Source organism: Chelonia mydas, chromosome 4, assembly GCF_015237465.2.
Source record: "Chelonia mydas isolate rCheMyd1 chromosome 4, rCheMyd1.pri.v2, whole genome shotgun sequence".
Taxonomy (NCBI): domain Eukaryota; kingdom Metazoa; phylum Chordata; order Testudines; family Cheloniidae; genus Chelonia; species Chelonia mydas.
In genome coordinates this window covers 2171893-2191077 of record NC_057852.1, presented here as the reverse complement: position 1 = coordinate 2191077, position 19185 = coordinate 2171893, and the positions used below count along the sequence as shown (strand labels likewise).

Here is a 19185-nt window from a genome sequence, read left to right as displayed (position 1 = left end):
GGAAGGGATGGAAAAGCCGAGGGGTCTCAGAAAAACTTCCCAAGTGAGTTTTTCTGGATTGGCAAAAGGCAGATTTTCACTGTGGTGGTGGCAGCATTACCAGCCTGGAGTGGCCAGTGTTCATTTTTAAAAAAGGAGGACTTGTGGCACCTTAGAGACTAACCAATTTATTTGAGCATAAGCTTTCGTGAGCTACAGCTCACTTCATCGGATGCATAAAGTGGAAGGTACAGTGATCACTCTCCTTACAATGTATATTTTTTTCGTGGTCTGTGTGTATATATAAAATCTCCTCACTGTACTTTCCACTTTATGCATCCGATGAAGTGAGCTGTAGCTCACGAAAGCTTATGCTCAAATAAATTGGTTAGTCTCTAAGGTGCCACAAGTCCTCCTTTTCTTTTTGCGAATACAGACTAACACGGCTGCTACTCTGAAACCTGTTATTAATTTTTAGAGTCCTCGCAGGCCCCCACCTTCTGCACTCAAAGTGCCAGAGTGGGGAATCAGTCTTGACACTATCCCCCTGGGGGACTTAAACATGGTCCTGTCAGAGCTCACGGGGCCTCCCTTTGAGCCACTGGCATTGTGCCCTCTGTTGTACCTTTCCTGGAAGGTCGCCTTTCTGGTAGCAATTACCTCAGTCAGGAGGGTCTTGGAGATCAGAGCTCTTATGTCAAAACCTCCGTATAAGTGTTCTTTAATGACAAGGTACAACCTCACCTCCACCCCGTGTTCCTCCCGAAGGTAGTCTCGCAGTTTCATAGTGATCAGGCTATTTTCCTGACCATTTTCTTCCTGAAGCTGCACAAGAATAGGAAGGAATGACATCTCCACACTCTGGGGGAGGGCTCCTGCCTCATACTGGGAATGAGGGGCGATCAACAGGTTATCTCAAGTGCTTATATACAAATGCACAAAGCCTTGGAAACTAGCAGGGAGAACTGGAGGTCCTGGTGATGTCAAGGAATTATGACGTGATCGGAATAACAGAGACTTGGTGGGATAACTCACATGACTGGAGTACAGTCATGGATGGTTATAAACTGTTCAGGAAGGACAGGCAGGGCAGAAAAGGTGGGGGAGTAGCACTGTATGTAAGGGAGCAGTATGACTGCTCAGAGCTCCGGTACGAAACTGTGGAAAAACCTGTGTCTCTGGATTAAGTTTAGAAGTGTGTGCAACAAGAGTGATGTCGTGGTGGGAGTCTGCTATAGACCACCGGACCAGGGGGATGAGGTGGATGAGGCTTTCTTCCGGCAACTCACGGAAGCTACTAGATTGCATGCCCTGATTCTCATGGGTGACTTTAATTTTCCTGATATCTGCTGGGAGAGCAATACAGCGGTGCATAGACAATCCAGGAAGTTTTTGGAAAGCGTAGGGGACAATTTCCTGGTGCAAGTGCTAGGGGAGCCAACTAGGGGGGGCGCTTTTCTTGACCTGCTGCTCACAAACCGGGTAGAATTAGTGGGGGAAGCAAAAGTGGATGGGAATCTGGGAGGCAGTGACCATGAGTTGGTTGAGTTCAGGATCCTGACGCAGGGAAGAAAGGTAAGCAGCAGGATACGGACCCTGGACTTCAGGAAAGCAGACTTCGACTCCCTCAGGGAACAGATGGCCAGGATCCCCTGGGGGACTAACATGAAGGGAAAGGGAGTCCAGGAGAGCTGGCTGTATTTCAAGGAATCCCTGTTGAGGTTACAGGGACAAACCATCCCGATGAGTCGAAAGAATAGTAAATATGGCAGGCGACCAGCTTGGCTTAATGGTGAAATCCTAGCGGATCTTAAACATAAAAAAGAAGCTTACAAAAAGTGGAAGGTTGGACATATGACCAGGGAAGAGTATAAAAATATTGCTCGGGCATGTAGGAAAGATATCAGGAGGGCCAAATCGTACCTGGAGCTGCAGCTAGCAAGAGATGTCAAGAGTAACAAGAAGGGTTTCTTCAGGTATGTTGGCAACAAGAAGAAAGCCAAGGAAAGTGTGGGCCCCTTACTGAATGAGGGAGGCAACCTAGTGACAGAGGATGTGGAAAAAGCTAATGTCCTCACTGCTTTTTTTGCCTCTGTTTTCACTAACAAGGTCAGCTCCCAGACTGCTGCGCTGGGCATCACAAAATGGGGAAGAGATGGCCAGCCCTCTGTGGAGATAGAGGTGGTTAGGGACTATTTAGAAAAGCTGGACGTGCACAAGTCCATGGGGCCGGACGAGTTGCATCCGAGAGTGCTGAAGGAATTGGCGGCTGTGATTGCAGAGCCCTTGGCCATTATCTTTGAAAACTCGTGGCGAACGGGGGAAGTCCCGGATGACTGGAAAAAGGCTAATGTAGTGCCAATCTTTAAAAAAGGGAAGAAGGAGGATCCTGGGAACTACAGGCCAGTCAGCCTCACCTCAGTCCCTGGAAAAATCATGGAGCAGGTCCTCAAAGAATCAATCCTGAAGCACTTACATGAGAGGAAAGTGATCAGGAACAGTCAGCATGGATTCACCAAGGGAAGGTCATGCCTGACTAATCTAATCGCCTTTTATGATGAGATTACTGGTTCTGTGGATGAAGGGAAAGCAGTGGATGTATTGTTTCTTGACTTTAGCAAAGCTTTTGACACAGTCTCCCACAGCATTCTTGTCAGCAAGTTAAGGAAGTATGGGCTGGATGAATGCACTATAAGGTGGGTAGAAAGCTGGCTAGATTGTCGGGCTCAACGGGTAGTGATCAATGGCTCCATGTCTAGTTGGCAGCCGGTGTCAAGTGGAGTGCCCCAGGGGTCGGTCCTGGGGCCGGTTTTGTTCAATATCTTCATAAATGATCTGGAGGATGGTGTGGATTGCACTCTCAGCAAATTTGCGGATGATACTAAACTGGGAGGAGTGGTAGATACGCTGGAGGGGAGGGATAGGATACAGAAGGACCTAGACAAATTGGAGGTTTGGGCCAAAAGAAATCTGATGAGGTTCAATAAGGATAAGTGCAGGGTCCTACACTTAGGATGGAAGAATCCAATGCACCGCTACAGACTAGGGACCGAATGGCTAGGCAGCAGTTCTGCGGAAAAGGACCTAGGGGTGACAGTGGACGAGAAGCTGGATATGAGTCAGCAGTGTGCCCTTGTTGCCAAGAAGGCCAATGGCATTTTGGGATGTATAAGTAGGGGCATAGCGAGCAGATCGAGGGACGTGATCGTTCCCCTCTATTCGACACTGGTGAGGCCTCATCTGGAGTACTGTGTCCAGTTTTGGGCCCCCCACTACAAGAAGGATGTGGATAAATTGGAGAGAGTCCAGCGAAGGGCAACAAAAATGATTAGGGGTCTAGAGCACATGACTTATGAGGAGAGGCTGAGGGAGCTGGGATTGTTTAGTCTTCAGAAGAGAAGAATGAGGTGGGATTTGATAGCTGCTTTCAACTACCTGAAAGGGGGTTCCAGAGAGGATGGCTCCAGACTGTTCTCAATGGTAGCAGATGACAGAACGAGGAGTAATGGTCTCAAGTTGCAATGGGGGAGGTTTAGTTTGGATATTAGGAAAAACTTTTTCACTAAGAGGGTGGTGAAACACTGGAATGCGTTACCTAGGGAGGTGGTAGAATCTCCTTCCTTAGAGGTTTTTAAGGTCAGGCTTGACAAAGCCCTGGCTGGGATGATTTAACTGCTTCGAGCAGGGGGTTGGACTGCTTCGAGCAGGGGGTTGGACTAGATGACCTTCTGGGGTCCCTTCCAACCCTGATATTCTATGATTCTATGTTAGGCAGGGCATAGTGGTCTGTAAAGGACTATATAGGAAGTCGATCCGTAAATCCACACCGCTCTTTGTGGCAGTAACTGTTAGGATGAAAGCCCCACCCATTTCAGCTCAGAGAATTTCATTGTGGATCCCATTGTGCATTCACATGTGGTACCAGCAGGCAGGTGTCCCACCACCTGCCTTCCTGGCGGCCCATTCTATGAGACTGCAAGCTTCCTCAGTGGTGTTCACAGCCCAGGCTTGATCCAGGACATTTGCAGAGGAGCGACCTGGGCATCAGGACGTACTTTTTCTTCCAGCTACGTCGTTACCCAGCAAGTTAGAGATGACGCTGGGTTTGGTTGAGCAGTGTTGTAATCCACATGTCCATGAACTCCAAGCCCACCTCTTATGGTTCTGCTTGGGAGTCACTGAAGGTGGAAGGGACACAAGCATTTGAGGAAGAAAAAATGGTTACTAACCTTTCTGTAACGGTTGTTCTTTGAGACATGTGGCACGTGCCCATTCCACGAGCCGCCCTCCTACCCCTCTGTTGGAGTTGCTGGCAAGAAGGAACTGAGAAGGTGCGGGGTCAACCGGTCCCCTCGCACTGCGACATGAGCGCACCACACTAGAGGGCGCTAGAGCCAGCCTGAGGGGTATCATCGAGGGGAAAATTTCGGGTGACTGTGTGCGGGGCACGCACACCTAGCCTGGAATGGACGTGTGCAACACATCTCTGAGAACAACCGTTTCAGGAAGGTTAGTGACTGGTTTTTGTCTAAACCTGGGGCATTGTTCAGGGACACAGCTTAGTGGGCTTGGCTCTCACATGTGGTTGTGACACAAAATTGTGTTTTAATCCCTTGGCCTACATTTTTCCAGAAGTGATTAGTGATTTTTGAGTGTCTGAGATTCAGAGGGTGGGTGCTCCCACTTTCTGATCAGGCCCCTTTAAAAGGTCTCAGGTGGGCACCCAAAATCACTAGTGATTGTTGAAAATCAAGGCATTTACCTCGATGTATCTAATGCATGATGGGGGAGGAGTGAAAATATTTGGTACCCTGTGTGGGGTATTTTTGTCCCCCCACATTCTGCCCTTTTTGCCAAGCGAGGGGTCTGATCTGTTCACCATGCGTTTCAGTCTTCCTTGTGATCCCCTCAGTGTTCTCTGTTCACCACAGCCTCCCTCCCTGTCCCCTAAACTTTCCTTCCTGTCCCCATCCTCACATCCCCTTGCCCCCCCCCCCCCCCTCCTGTCAGCCCAGGGGTGGCTGTATTAACTGAGTCTGCTCTTGGTTGTGTGCGAGATGGTGGCCGCTCTTGGGAAGATTAGCCTGGCTGTGGGAAAATGGTGGCCAGCTGAACTAAGGGCTGTCAATGGCCTGATCCTTACAGGGAATCACCTGGAGACAGTGGCCATGTGAAAAAGAGGCCCAAGCATCCCAAGTTGGTGCTTTGCTGTTCCGAGATTGATTTGGGGGCACGGGGAAGATGGGGCAGGGAAACAGAGGGACCCTGGGGAGTCTGTGAGGTCATTAAACCAGAGCAGAGGTTAGTGTGGGGGACAGATTTCCTGTACCCCTTCCCTACAGGGACATGGGGGTACTGTGAATGGAGGAGGTGGGGGACCAAGTGACCCTGAGGACCCTGCAAAATTAATACAACCAGAGCAGGAGAGAGTGGGGTATAGACACCCCAAACTCTCTCCTCCAGAATGACCCTGACTACCAGTATTGGGGGGATCATCAGAGAGCAGAAGAGACCTGGAGGGGATAGACGCCCTGCAATATCCAGAGTACTCCCTTTGGCATTGTGCCACCCTGCACCCCCTGCAGGGAACATACAAGAACAAGCAGCAGTGAGGTACTCTTTGAAGGGTGTGAACTCTCTGCAGCGGGGGGTCTTTAGTGTACAAGACCCAACAGATGGAGAGGGCGCCCCCTGCGAGTTTGGGTTCCCTCCTGAAAGGAGCTGGGAGGGTTTAGGACCCAACAGCATAAATGGGAACCCCATTTCTCAGGGGAGGGAGGGCCCAGTAGCAAGGGGAGGACCCACTGGGCTACCTGCAGTGGGGTCTTGGTGAGATTTTCAGAGAGAGGCTGCTGCTGACCCTCAGCTGTGTTTCAGGGTTTCACATTATCCAGATGATATACGGCTGTGATCTCCGGGAAGACAACACCACTTGGGGGTTTTACCAGGATTCATATGACGGACGAGACTTTCTTATCTTCGATAAGGAGACAATGACTTTGGGAGCAGAAGATATTGGGGCTCAGATCACCAAGAGGAGATGGGATGCTCAAGTATTTGACAACCAGCAGTGGAAACGCTACCTGGAGGAGAGATGTATTCCCTGGCTAAGGAATGCTCTAGAGTATGGGAAGGAGACTCTGCAGAGGAAAGGTAAGGCAGGAAGACAAGCCCCACCCAGGAGGTCACTACAAGTTACATCTCCATTCCCCAGCCCCAGTTCCAAAATGGGGTAGGGGGCCATTCAGCTAACCTTGCACCAGGGATGGGTGGGGAAACAACCCCTTCCCCCCCCCCCCCCCCAGCTCTGCTGGAAAAAAAGATAAGAAATTAAAAACGTTAAAAGCAGCTCACTGTAGAGAAGCTGACCAAATGAGCCCAAATTTGCAGCACACATTCTAGCTCTTCCCCTGGGATGACACAGCAGTTATCAAGGCAATCTGCCTATGCGTGTGCATGTTAGAGCACTTTGCTTAATTATGGAAGAGCCACCACTTCTCTGGACACGAGCTCCATTCACCATGCAATTCTTCCTCATTCGCTCTCTGCACCATCATATTCGTTGTGTGACCCCCACCCCCTGTGTTCCACCAATGACGGTAGCTTTGTTCTTGTTGCCTTTGTCCAAACTTCTCCCACAGTCACCCATGTGCTTTCTTCCATGCCATCCCTTACATGTGGAATTGCCCTCCCCATACTAACCTGGAAGAAGGCGCCCCTTGTCCTTAAAGTTTTCCCCCTCAAGACCTACCTTTGCTGCAACACCCTCTTACTTATTCCTTGATTCTTTTATCAATAAGACATCAGATAATCACACTCAACTTTATTACCAAAGCTTTTTAGTTAAAGATTAATCAGCACAACCATAGAAGGGAAGAGGTTAAATGCTTTACTGTTTCATCTCGGTGGACAGTTGCAACATAGTCTGCTTCAAAATGTTAACTCACTATTAGCCATGTATGTCCCTTGTCTGTTACCTTGGACACAAATTTCCTAAATTAGTTTAGCATAATTATACACCCTAATCTTTCCCTTCCCAAACAGTTTGCACTTGCTGTTCAAGGTTACTTGAAATTTGTACCCAGTTTTTTGCAACATACTAGTTGCTTATTTCTCTCACAAACCTCAGCAGAACATTATTTTGTCCTTTGGCATCTTTACAAATGTCAACAAGAAAAAGCCAAACACAGCAGTATAATGTATGTTTCAGTGCTAAGGGGCTAGGAAATTGATTTTTCAACATTAATGTAATTCCTTTTGAAATCCATAATATTGGGGTAAATAGATTTGGTGGTAACCTACAAGAAATTAGCCAATTAATATTAGCTAGTTTGAGGGGCAATTTAGCACTATCACTTTTTGTGACCTTTCCATCTCTAATTGGTCAGTTTATCCAGCCCATTTTTTGCTCCCTGGCTAGGGCAAGATTCTTCTCTCTTTCAAATCCAGGGACTGAGAGGAGATGGGCACAAACCTAGCACATGATTGACACGTGTATCTGGAGCTTAGTGAAGGCTTTCAAGGTACTTGTGTCACTGGTTGGGAGCAGAGGCCAGGTCGTTGCTGATGCTGTGAATTGGGCACAGAAATCCTCTAACATGGTGGTTCTGTCTCATCAGAGGGATTCCGTCTCATGGACTCTCATCCTCTCCCCCCGCTGGGGTCTCAGAATTTCATGCTGCAAAGCTCCAGCAAAGGCTGCCCGGATTAGAGCTTGAAAACAACTAACTTCAATTTCTTCTTTTTCCCAGTGCACCCAACAGTTAGAGTGAGCGACAGGTCATCTCATGACGGCCTCACCACTCTCTCCTGTAAGGTCAGTGGGTTCTACCCACGGGACATCACCGTGACCTGGCTGAGAAATGGGGAGAGCAGACAGCAGGAGACCTACTCTGAAGGCATCCTACCCAGTGGGGACGGGACCTATCAGACCTGGGTGACAATGGAGATTGATCCCAAGATCAAAGCCCATTATTCATGTCATGTGGAGCATGAAAGCCTATTAGAGCCACTCTCCGTCTCCTGGGGTAAGGAGTTTGTGTGTTTTCCGAGTGGGAGAGGGGGAATCCATTAAACTCAAACCCTGAAAAATTCTCATTCGGATTTCTAGGCTGAAGCTGGAATTTCCTCAGGGTCTGTGAGGCCCTGTCCTCTTTGGCCCTGTCCCTCTGCAGTCAAGTTCTTGTGCTAGAGTTGGGACCCACAGTGCCTGGGGCTCATGTCTTGCTCTCCAGTTTCGCTGCCTCTGGGACTGTTCGATACATCTCAGCAATACACGTGTCTCTGAAGGGAGAAGATTAACAATGGGACATTAAGGCCTGAAGGGACCATTCTAATCATCTGATCTGAGCTCCTGCATAGCCCAGGGCAGGGGGGAATCACACCAGGGACCCCAGCATCCAGTCTGGTCATCTGTGAGCAAACTAGACCTGATCCTTCAGAAAGAGATGCCCATTCCAGATGTAAAGTCTCCAAGGGATGGAGAATTTACCACATCCCAGGGGAAGCTCAAATCTGCCCCTTATTTCCAGACAGAATTGGTCTTGCTTCAGCTTGCAGCCCGGTCTCAACTTCAGGCACTCATGGTCCTGCCATGAGTGCAGGGGTCAGGACTAGATGACCTCTCGAGGTCCCTTCCAGTCCTATGGTTCAGCAGGTTCTCAGAAACACGGCTCTACGGGCCCTTCATTCTTGCCCATGTGGCCAGAGAGAGAGCTTTAATGTTGGGAGCAGCTTGTTTCTGTGTGCAGTGATGCTGGAAGGGAGGGTGTGGCCTTGGAATGGAGCGAGGAGGCAGATTAGAGCCCTGCATCATGGGGGAGAGACTCCTATGCCCCTAGCACAAGGAAGTCTAGGAAGAATTTATTACAGATGGAGCTGCCTTCCAGCCATCTTTTTGCTTGGTTAAATGGGATGTGGAAAAATGCAGCATTTGGAAGTGCAAACAATTTCTGAGAGGGCAGTGTGCACCTGGACTCTAGTCAGCAGATGGTTTCACATCAAAATCCTGCTACCACATCCCCTGCCAATTTTTGTGTCATAACCCACATTTCCTTATTCTCTTAGAAATATTTTTCTTTTTGCTGTATTATTATGTGGCTCTTTCAGACAACAGGAGAAGCTGATTAATGAAACTGAAAGTGTATACAGAACTCGGGGTTTAACAGGTTTATATAAACCAAAAACAGTATTAATATTTCTGTCCTCCCCTCTTCACTTCCTGCCCTCTCAAAAAACATGCATTGTGTCTGTAACTCCATTCATGGCAGAGAAATCCAGAGCTTTGAAGTCAGTTTCCAGTTTGGCACCAGATTTCCACAGTGGGACTGTTCCATTAGTCATGAAAGTCAGCATGGTCAAGGAGGGTTAGGGGCTGGGAGCCAGGACTCCTGGGTTCTGTCCTTGGCTTTAGAAGGGGAGTGGGGTCTCATAGGTTAGAACAGGAGGTCTGGGAGCCAGGGCTCCTGGGTTCTGTCTCTGGAAGGGGAGTTGGGGTTAGTGGGTTAGAGCAGGAGGGGCTGGAAGTCAGGATTCCTGGGGTCGATTCCTGGCTCTTGCACTGCCTCACTGTGTGATCTTCAGCAAGTCTTCCCCCTTTCCCGTTTAGGGACGATACTGACATCCATGCTCTCCCACAGTTCTGAGGATTGGTTAATGTTATAAAAGTCTTCTAATTTAAGTGCTAAATATTTATTATGACTGGAAGTGGTAGAGACTGTGTCCAGGACTCCCTGTGGGGGGTGCAATGCATGGTGGCTGCACTGGAAGGGGTGGAGGGTTGCAGGGAGCTGACTGACGGATCCCTGCAGTGGGATGAAAGAGGGTTTTTAGGGGGCGGGGGGAAGGGGATTTTTCCCCATTGATCATTCTTTCCATTCCATTTCAGAACCAAATAATAATCTGATTCCCATTGTGGCTGGAGTTATCACTGCAGTTGTCCTGATTGGTGTTATAATCGGAGTAGTCGTCTGGAAAAAGAAACACCCAGGTAAAGAGCCTGGGATGGGGGATTCTCTGGACTTGCCGGGCCCTGCACACCCGCCTAAGGGCAACAGCAGTACAGGAGCCTGTGTCAGTTCGGTGTAACTGCCCCATTGCGGGACTGAGCTAATGACCCCCAATGGGAGCTGCTGGAGGGCCAGACCCAGAAACTGGGTGCGGGTTACAGTTTAGATGGGGCTAGGTTTTCCAAAGAGCTCAGCACCCAGTGCACTGAGGTCTTTGGAAACTGTCTCATTGTGTCTTTCTCTCTTGCCAATTGTGAGCGCCTGGGACCTTGAGTCCATTACTGAGCGCCAGGGGGCTGTGCTGGGCCAGGGGCCCGGTTTCTGAGCTGTGGACACAGATCGGAGTCGGTTCCTGCCTTGGGAGCTGCATTCACTGAAATTTGCCTTCTCTCTGCAGGGAAGAAGGGAGACGGCTATGCTGTAGCTCAGGGTAAGTGACAAGAGACCCATCGCCTCTTTTCAAGTGGCCATCTCTGAACGGCCATCAGTATTTGCTTGTGGATTTTAGCCTGGAGCCACTGACAGGAGATCCTCGCTCCCACTCATAGGCCTTGTCTACACTGAGGATTTTAGGGAAATCTCCAACTATTGCTCTAGTACCATAGAATCGTAGGACTGGAAGGGACCTTGAGAGGACATCTAGTCCTGTTCCCTGCACTCATGGCAGGACTAGGTATTATCTAGACCATCCCTGACTAACCTGCTCTTAAAACCCTCCAATGAGGGAGATTCCACAACCTCTCTAGGCAATTTATTCCAGTGCTTAACCACCTCTTCCAGTCCTCTCTCCCATCTTCCATGACTTTTCAGAGCTATTGACTCAGATATCTCCTCTGTCAGTTCCTTGACTATTCTAGGATGCTTTTCATCAGGCCTTGGTGACTTGAAGACCTCTAACTTGTCTAAATAATTTTTAACTTGTTCTTTCCCTATTTTAGCCTCAGATTCTACCTCAATTTCACTGGTGTTCACTATGTTAGACATCCAATCACTATGACACGTTTGGGTGAAAACTGAAACAAAAAAGTCATTTAGCCCTTTTCCCATTTTCACATGTTCTGTTATTGTCTTTCCTTCCTCATTGACTAATGGGCCTACCCTGTCCTTGGTCTTCCTCTTGCTTCTAATGTATTTGTAGAATGTTTTCTTGTTACCCTTTATGTCTCTAGCTAGTTTGATCTCGTTTTGCACCTTGGCCTTTCTAATTTTGCCCCTACATACTTGTGTTATTTGTTTACAGTTTTCCTTTGTAGTTTGATCTAGTTTCCACTTTGTGTAGGACTCTCTTTTGATTTTTAGATCATTGAAGATCTCCTGGTTAAGCCAGCGTGGTCTCTTGCCATCCTTCATTTCTTTCCTGTGCAGTGGGATAATTTGCACTTGTGCTCTTGATAATGTCTCCTTGAGAACTTTCCAACTCTCCTGAACTGTTTTTCCCCTTAGACTTGCTTCCCATGGGATCTTACCTTAGTAAACTCAGGGAGTTGCTAAAGTCTGCCTTCTTGAAATCCATTATTTTGTTGTGGTGTTTTCCCTCCTACCATTCCTTAGAATCATGAATTCTGTCATTTCATGATCACATTCACCCAAGCTGCCTTCCACTTTCAAATTCTCAACCAGTTCCTCCCTATTTGTCAAACCAAATCTAGAACAGCCTCTCCCCTAGTAGCTTTCTCCACATTCTGAAAGAAAAATTGTCTCCAACACATTCCAAGAACTTGTTGGATAATCTGTGCCCTGCTGTGTTGTTTTCCCAGCAGAGGTCTTCTTCAGTAGTGTAGAGTGGCTGTAGACACATGTTCTCTAACCTTGCTCCGAGGAAGTCTAGATGATACAAGGGTTAAAAACACCTGAACCCCATCTCCTCAATTGCTCCACCACTGCTCTGTCTGGTGGAATTGCATGGCTTGCGGGCATGGGTCCCAATTTTAGTAGTGTAGACAAGGCGATAGTCAGGAATGTATACGGTGGTTTTGGGCTGAATTATTATCCCCCTAGAGCTGTGCTGTGTGTGGCTGAGTGTGACCCTGAAGGTGTCTGACCTGCTTTTAATGTTACACTTCTTCTGACTTACCTGAAAGTCGGTTTGGTGCTTGTGAAATCTGGGCCTGATCCAAAGCCTTTGAAGCCAATGGGAGTCTTTCCACTGACTTCAGATCAGCACCACTCTGTCGCCTCGATGGCAACAAGTTCAAATCCCCTCCTCAGTTGTCTCCTGTAATTAGCTTTATGAACAGGACCAAGACTAAAACTGTGGGAAATATTTACATAAATTATCGACTGCATCTGAGGCCCTCTAATGTCTGGTATGAAGAGCCAGTACAAAGTGCACAGATCTGCCGGGCCCTGCTAGGGTGGAGTCATCCAGCTCTCTCTGCTCTCAGGGGTCCCCCAGCAGGTAACGGAGGGGGTTTGAGAAGTGCCAACAAAACCTCCGCAGAGCACCACCCTTCCTCCTGCAGCTGGCCCTCAGTCGTGCCTCCCTCCCTCCTCCTCGTTACTCCAGAACAACGGAAATTCACATGCAAGAACTTTGTTAATGGGGAGTTCAGGTTGCAGGTGCTCAGCCCTGCGCTGGGCTCCCTGTGTCCTGTCAGAATGGGAGTGTTTAATTCCCAGAAGTCAAAGGTTGGCAAACCAGGATATGCAGAGGTATTATGGCCAAATTCACAGCCATAAAAAACGCATCACGGACCATGAAATCTATACAGATTTCACAGGGGAGACCAGCGTTTCTCAAACTGGCGGTCCTGACCCAGAAGAGGGTTGTGGGGGGAGGAGGGGGTTTGCAAGGTTATTGGAGGGGATCACAGTATAGCCACCCTTACTTCTGTGCTGCCTTCAGAGCTGGGGAGCCAGAGAACGGTGGCTGCTGGCCAGGCACCCAGCCCTGAAGGCAGTGCCCCCCCAGCAGCAGCGCAGACGTAAGGGTGGCAATGCCGTGACCCATCGACAATAACCTTGCTGCCCCCCCAGCCCCTTTTTGGGTCAGGACCCTACAGGTACAACACTGTAAAATTTCAGATTTAAATAGCTGAAATGATGAAAATTACAATTTTTTACATCCTGTGACTGAAATTGACCAAAACCGACCATGAATTTGGTAAGGTCTTAATTATGATGCTTCCCACGCAACTCAAACTCTGCCCCAGTGGGTCTGGGAATAGGAACAGGGAATAGACCAGCACCATGCCAAACCAAACTTGCCCTTGTCTGTGTGCCCAGCACCACCCCAAATCCGCATTCCTCTTCATAGCGTCCACACTGTTCGGTGCAGCGCCATTGATTAAGGCGGGAATTGCTGTTCATTGGCGGGGGGAGGGTGACGTCTGTGGTCTGCGTGAGGGACCCCTCTGGGCACAGACCAAAGGAGGCGGAGTTGAGGTTGTTTGGCAGGAGTATCCTTAGCCCAGCATCTCCTGCTTTGCCAGCCGTTGAATGTTGAGTAGTCCGGGCTCCCGTTCTGACGAGGCATGAAGAGCACAGAGCAGTGCTGTCCCCCTGCAATGGTGACATTTTTCGCAGGTGAATAATGGAAATGCTGGGCAGCTGCCCTGTAGACTGGTCTGTGCACCAACCAGCTCACTGCTCGGGAAGAGTGAGGTGATGACTGTTCCCTTTGGATAGGAGTCCCCGTATCTACTAACTACGCTGAAACCCTGCCCTGTGAGAGACGCTAATATACTCTCTCTTCTCCTCCTCCTCTGCACAGCAAACGACCAAGGATCTAGTGGCTCTGACCTATCTGCCAAGGGTAAGTGAGGGGGGCTCTAGCCTAGGGGTTCACTGCTCTCACTGAGGCCTCTGGAGAGAGAGACCTAGTCCAAGTCATTGGACCCTGAGTCTCCCTGGCCCGTCCCCTCTAGCAAACCAGCCCCAAGGAGCAGAACAGGGGAGTTCTGGATCTCTTATTTCCCTTTTATTCACACTGGGGGTGCAGGAACAGGTTTGCAGCCAAATCCCCCTTGTTTTCTCTGCGATGACTTTAGGTGTGAAAGACTCTAGTGAGAGGGATTTCTCTGTGGCTGCTGACACAGCGTGGGCTGAGCTCAGCTTTTGCAAGGATAACTCCAGCTGCTTCAGAGAACAGTCTCCAGTGAACTGCAGGGAGGAAGCAGCAGGGACAGAGCCCAGCACTTGGGGCTCCAGGAACCCGGGTCTCTGACACTGGAGCTACAAGCTTTGTCAGCGGGGTTAGAGATTTTGTCCACTGAACCCTGCAGCCACTAGGGCGACCGCCCCGACCGCAGCGTGCACTGTCATTGCAAAACATGATGGCAGGTTCCCTTTGACAGACGTTGCCTGTGTTTAACTTCTGCAGCTTAACAGAGCCTGGTGGAGTCCGTGCCACGGCCTGAGGGGACCCCCGAGAGGAAGACGGATGAGCTCTGCTCTGTCTCCCTACAAGAACCAGTCAACCCCTCCCTAGCTTTTCTCTGGCACTTGGAGCGTCCCGTGTGGGATTTCCGGCCTCATCTCTCTGCTCACTGAACCACGTTTTGCTTTTCAGGTGTCATAGTTTTCTGTAATAATGTTTTATTTGCACAAAATAATTTCCAACATTTTAATGGATTAAAAACTCTGTTAGTCAGAGTTCAGTATTTGCCCCATTCAGTGTGTGCACGCCGTGCTCTGGCTGCGTGGTGCTGTCTGCACACCCTGGACGGGGCGCTAGGTCTGTCAGCAGTAACTGCTTGTGCGTCTGTGGTGGGGACGGCTTTTTTTCCTGCCGAATTTCATGATTATAACACGGTAAATGGCCGGGTCTACTCGCAGCTGGTCGCGCTGTTGCCATCATCAGCTGAGGACGTCTGTTGGACAGGAATAAGTGTCTGCGTTTAGTTTGTACGTGCCTCTAATGTCCTTTTCACCATTCATAGAGCCATAGAAATGCTGGGCTAGAAGGGCCCTCAAGAGGTCATCAAGTCCAGCCCTGATCTCAGGCAGCACCAAGTTAACCTAGACCATCCCTGACAGGTGTTTGTCCAACCTGTCCTTAAAAACCTCCAACGACGGGGATTCCACATCCTCTCTAGGCAACCTGTGTGACGAAGTGGGGTATTTTCCTAACGTTGCGTATGTATACTGTGTGCCTCAGTTTCCCCCGTGTGCTGCATGTCTAACCCAGGTGGGAGGGGGGTGTCTGTTGTTGTAGAGGACCAGGTGTGACCCAGTCTAGCAGCCTGGACCCCAGACCATGGCCTGGGCACTTTGTAACTTAGCGACTGATGACCTGAAGGCCCATCCCAACTTGGAGCCAGCCAGTTATGGGCAGCGGAGAGAACAAAGAGCTGAAGAGAGAGTCACCTGGAGACCTGTCTGGCTGGGAAAGAAGACAGATGGAGGTGGGGCCTTGGAGGTGATATGGGGTGGGCCACAGAAAGGAGGAGTCACTTCTGGTCTGGGAACAAAGAGCGGCCTGAGCCCACCTGGATGGGGACAGACCCAGATGGACGCCCCTGAGAAGGTCTTGTAATCTGCTCCAGACGTACAATAAACCCTTCTGTGCTGCGCTGGCTGAGAGTCGCTGCAGGCTCGAGAGAGGCAGGCATGCTGGAGGCTCAGACGGGCGGTACTGGGAGGCGGAGGAGAAGCCTACAGCTTAAACCCTGAGCAAAGAGTGTGACCTTGTGTAGGGTCAATACTCTGAAAGGCCGGTTCCTCCCAGGGGCCATACGGAGCCAAGAGAGCACTGGCCTGTGAGTCTGTGACAACCTGTTCCACAGTGAACTGTCCTTAGAGCTAGAGAGTTTTCCTAATGTCTAACCTAAATCCCCCCGTCTCCTACTATCAGTGCACCTGGAGAACACTTGATCACCGTCCTCTTCAGAGCAGCCCTTAATGCCGGGGTAGATAATTATTTTTTGTCAAGGTCCAAATTTCTTGGTCAAGATATAGTCACGGTCCAGACTCAAGAGAAACATTTTTCACACCACAAGTGCCCCTGTTCAACAAACGCCTACAGTGCTGTGAAATATACCCAGGGCCTATATTGTTTATATTCTTAGTGCATTAAATGAAAAATAAAATCAAGCCATGGTATAGCCTAAAAATAACCTCCAAGAAAGATAACGAGGAGTCTGGTGGCACCTTAAAGACTAACAGATTTGTTTGGGCATAAGCTTTCATGGGCCCACGAAAGCTTATGCCCAAATAAATCGGTTAGTCTTGTTGGAGACCCCAGGGCATGGCCACTAGTTAAGTCGAGGGGATGGAAGGCCATAAGGGTCGAGGAAGTCTCCCTGCTGAAGGCCTAAGGGCTTCTTCTCAACCCCCCTTAATAGAATTCAGGCCTGGCTGGTTTGAGTAAGCTCTTTTGCTCTTAAAACAATGTTGCAGCCGCAGATAATGCCTCATAGTGTAAGGTTTGCTGATGCCAAGTTAAAGATAATAGGAGAGACAACTACAAGGCCAGACAGAATGTGCTGGTTGTTTAAGTTGCTAGGAATGCTTGTTAGAGGTTGCAGGAAATAAACATTGTTGTAACCCATATAAGGAAGGCAGAGTATTTGTGTAAAGTTTTAATTGGCTGATGTGTAGTGCAGTAGCATTAAGGGATATAAAAGTGTGTGTAATGACCTGCTCTGGGTGCAGGATTTGAGATTCTGTTCTCCCTGTACCTTGTTTGCAGCTGCAAATAAACTTTTCTGCTTCTCCACCCCGTTGTGATTATTGAGTGAAGCACACCGGGTAACGAACCCCTGCTGTTGTTTGGCCTCTGGGCACTGGGTGCCGGGAACAGTCTTTAAGGTGCCACCGGACTCCTCGTTGTTTTTGGGGATACAGACTAACACAGCTCCCCCTGATACTTGTCTCCAAGAAAGATGTAATTTATCTGAAACGTTGAGAAAGTGTTTAGAAAAATGTCAAATAGATGCAACTATTAGCATTAAAAATACTTTCAGGCAACAGGTTTAAGTTGTGTGTGAGTTTTGTCAAATACAGTTATTGTAGGCATAAACACATTGAGAGAGATAAACAGATTCAAAACTTTTTCAGCCGTTTGTGGTTTATTTACCATCAGTATCAGAGTTTGAAAGAAACACTTAGTACACCTGAACTCTTCATCTTTTATGATTCAAGCCTTTCCACTACCAAACACCCACCCACCACCACTCCCAGATCCTTCTCAGCAGCGCTGCTGCCGAGCCAGTTTGCCTCATTCTGTATTTGTGCATCTGGTTTTCCTTCCCTACGTGGCGCACCTCACACTGGTCTTTGTTGAATTTCATTTTGTCGTCTGTTGCCCAGTTCTCCAATTTATCCAAGTCCCTCTGAATTTTAGCTCTATCCTCCAACGTGCTGGCAACCTCCTTCCCCCCACCCCGCAGCTTTGTGTCATCTGCAGCATTGATCAGTCTGCTCTCTGTACCGACATCCAGGTCATTTATAACGATGTTAAACACTGGACCCAGAACAGATCCCTGGGGAACCCCACTTAAGACCACCTCTTTTGCCCTCACAGTTTACAGCTCTCTCCTCCCCCTCGGGGTGCAATGACCCTCTACGGGTTAACAGGACCTTTTTCCAGTGAAAGAGCCTTTATCACACTGTGAATATTCTTAAACATGTACATGTATTTATTAGCAATCAACAGCTGATCAGCAGAATACACTCGCCGAGCATCTAATGCTCCCCACTCCCAATAAAGCAGACAGACCTCTCCTGATGGCCAGTCAGCGTTGTGTCATCTGGGGCTCTGGCTTCTCCACAGTCTGGTCATGCAAGGGTTAAAAATCCGAGCCGTTCTGGTCTTGAGCCGAATCCCCGAGTTACGTTCCAATGAGCTCGTTTTCTCACCCTCGGTATAGAGTTAAAATGAGAGTTCTTCTTACAATACCTTCTTCGCCAATTGTTTTACGCAAAGCCTGACTAGACATCTCACCAATCATAACCCTCATGGGCTAAAGCAATTTCTCTAGCAACAGCAAAACCTTATAATTTCTGCTTATCGGCAAAAGCAACTTTTAACTAAAACTCCCACGGGCGCCGAGTAAGAGCCTTGCAGACACGCCAGGGCAGCGGGTCCATCCTCCCTCCCGGTCCAGTCGCTCTGTGACGTTCCTGGGTCTGTCCCGGTGAGTGATGCTGCAGCTGCCCCTGGCGCTCGTTGTCCGTGCGCTCAGGAGCACAGCAGGGGAGCTGCCTTGTTCCTTCCCCCGTCGCGGGGCTGCCTGGACCCACCGCAGGCTGGTGAGGGCGGCAGGTGAGAGACACAGATGGCCTGGAGACCCCTCCCTGACCAGCCTCCACAGACTGGGCCCAGCCCCTCTGCCTGTCCCATGCAGCCTGCAGGGCTTGCTGGGTTTAACTCTCACCTCCGGGGTGAGACTGGATCGTACCGCAGGGTAACGGGGACGTGCTGGTGGCTCCTCCCTGGGGAATTTGGGTGCTTGGTGCCCAGGGTTCATCTCTCCTGGTGGCAGAGAGCACAGGAGCAGCCAGTGCAAACTTTATAGCCTTCCCCTCTGCTCATGGGAGGCTGGGCTTAAAGATGCCTCTGAACCAGGCACCGTCACCCAAAAGGGAGCTGATTCCTGGCCCATCGCAGGGCGTGAGCTGGCATCAAACAGCTCACTCTGGGCAGGGCCTTGTACCCTTACTACCCCTATTTCTCCAGAGTTGAAAGGTCAAAAATCCCCCTCAAATCTTCCTTTAAGAGATGAATAGCGTCTGAGCTGCGTGGACAGTGATTTGCACTAGTTGGTGTGGGGATGGGGGGGCTTGGTGTTGGTTGGGGAGCTCCCTGTCCATATCCCCCACCCCGGAGCCCACTCCAGGCTCATCCATACCCCCCTGTGGTCTCCCAGGAGCTGGGGCTGCCTCCTCTCTGCGTGATGAGTTCCCCTCTTGATGGAGGGCTCTTGCAGCTGCTGTGATCCGGTGCAGTTTCACTCTGTTGTGGCTGTGAGGACGACTGTGCCGGTGTCAGGCAGCCCAGGGGCTCTGGGTGAGGGAGCGGCTGACAGGGGATGTTTGATCTAGAACAGGAGTTCTCCAACTTCACTGCACCATGACCCCTTTCTGACAACAAAAACTACGACATGTCCCCAGGAGGGGGGGCCGAAGTCCAAGCCTGCCTGAGCCCCACTGCTCTGGGTCCGGGGGTCGAAGCCCCGGGGCTTCAGCCCCAGACAGGGGGGGCCTGTAACCTGAGCCCCATCACCGAAGCCCTCAGGCACGTCTAAGCCAGCCTGGT

At 49.6% G+C, this 19185-nt stretch overlaps 1 protein-coding gene across 15 annotated transcripts in view; it reads left to right on the top strand.

Moving 5' to 3' along the window:
• Positions 1–19185, top strand: part of LOC119566027 (class I histocompatibility antigen, F10 alpha chain) — a 67992-nt gene that overhangs the window by 15259 nt on the left and 33548 nt on the right. For 2 of the 15 annotated variants that reach the window (XM_037896495.2, XM_043545700.1), the window contains 6 exons: positions 5857–6132; positions 7731–8006; positions 9866–9967; positions 10384–10416; positions 13699–13740; positions 14308–16895. In XM_037896495.2, coding sequence (XP_037752423.1) covers positions 5857–6132; positions 7731–8006; positions 9866–9967; positions 10384–10416; positions 13699–13740; positions 14308–14312 — 734 coding nt within the window. In that variant the 3' untranslated portion in view covers positions 14313–16895. Of the gene's footprint in view, positions 1–5856; positions 6133–7730; positions 8007–8089; positions 9968–10383; positions 10417–10534; positions 11167–13511; positions 13741–13975; positions 16896–19185 lie in introns of those variants that run through there. The other 13 variants (XM_037896491.2, XM_043545699.1, XM_043545698.1 and 10 more) reach the window with 12 other exon arrangements.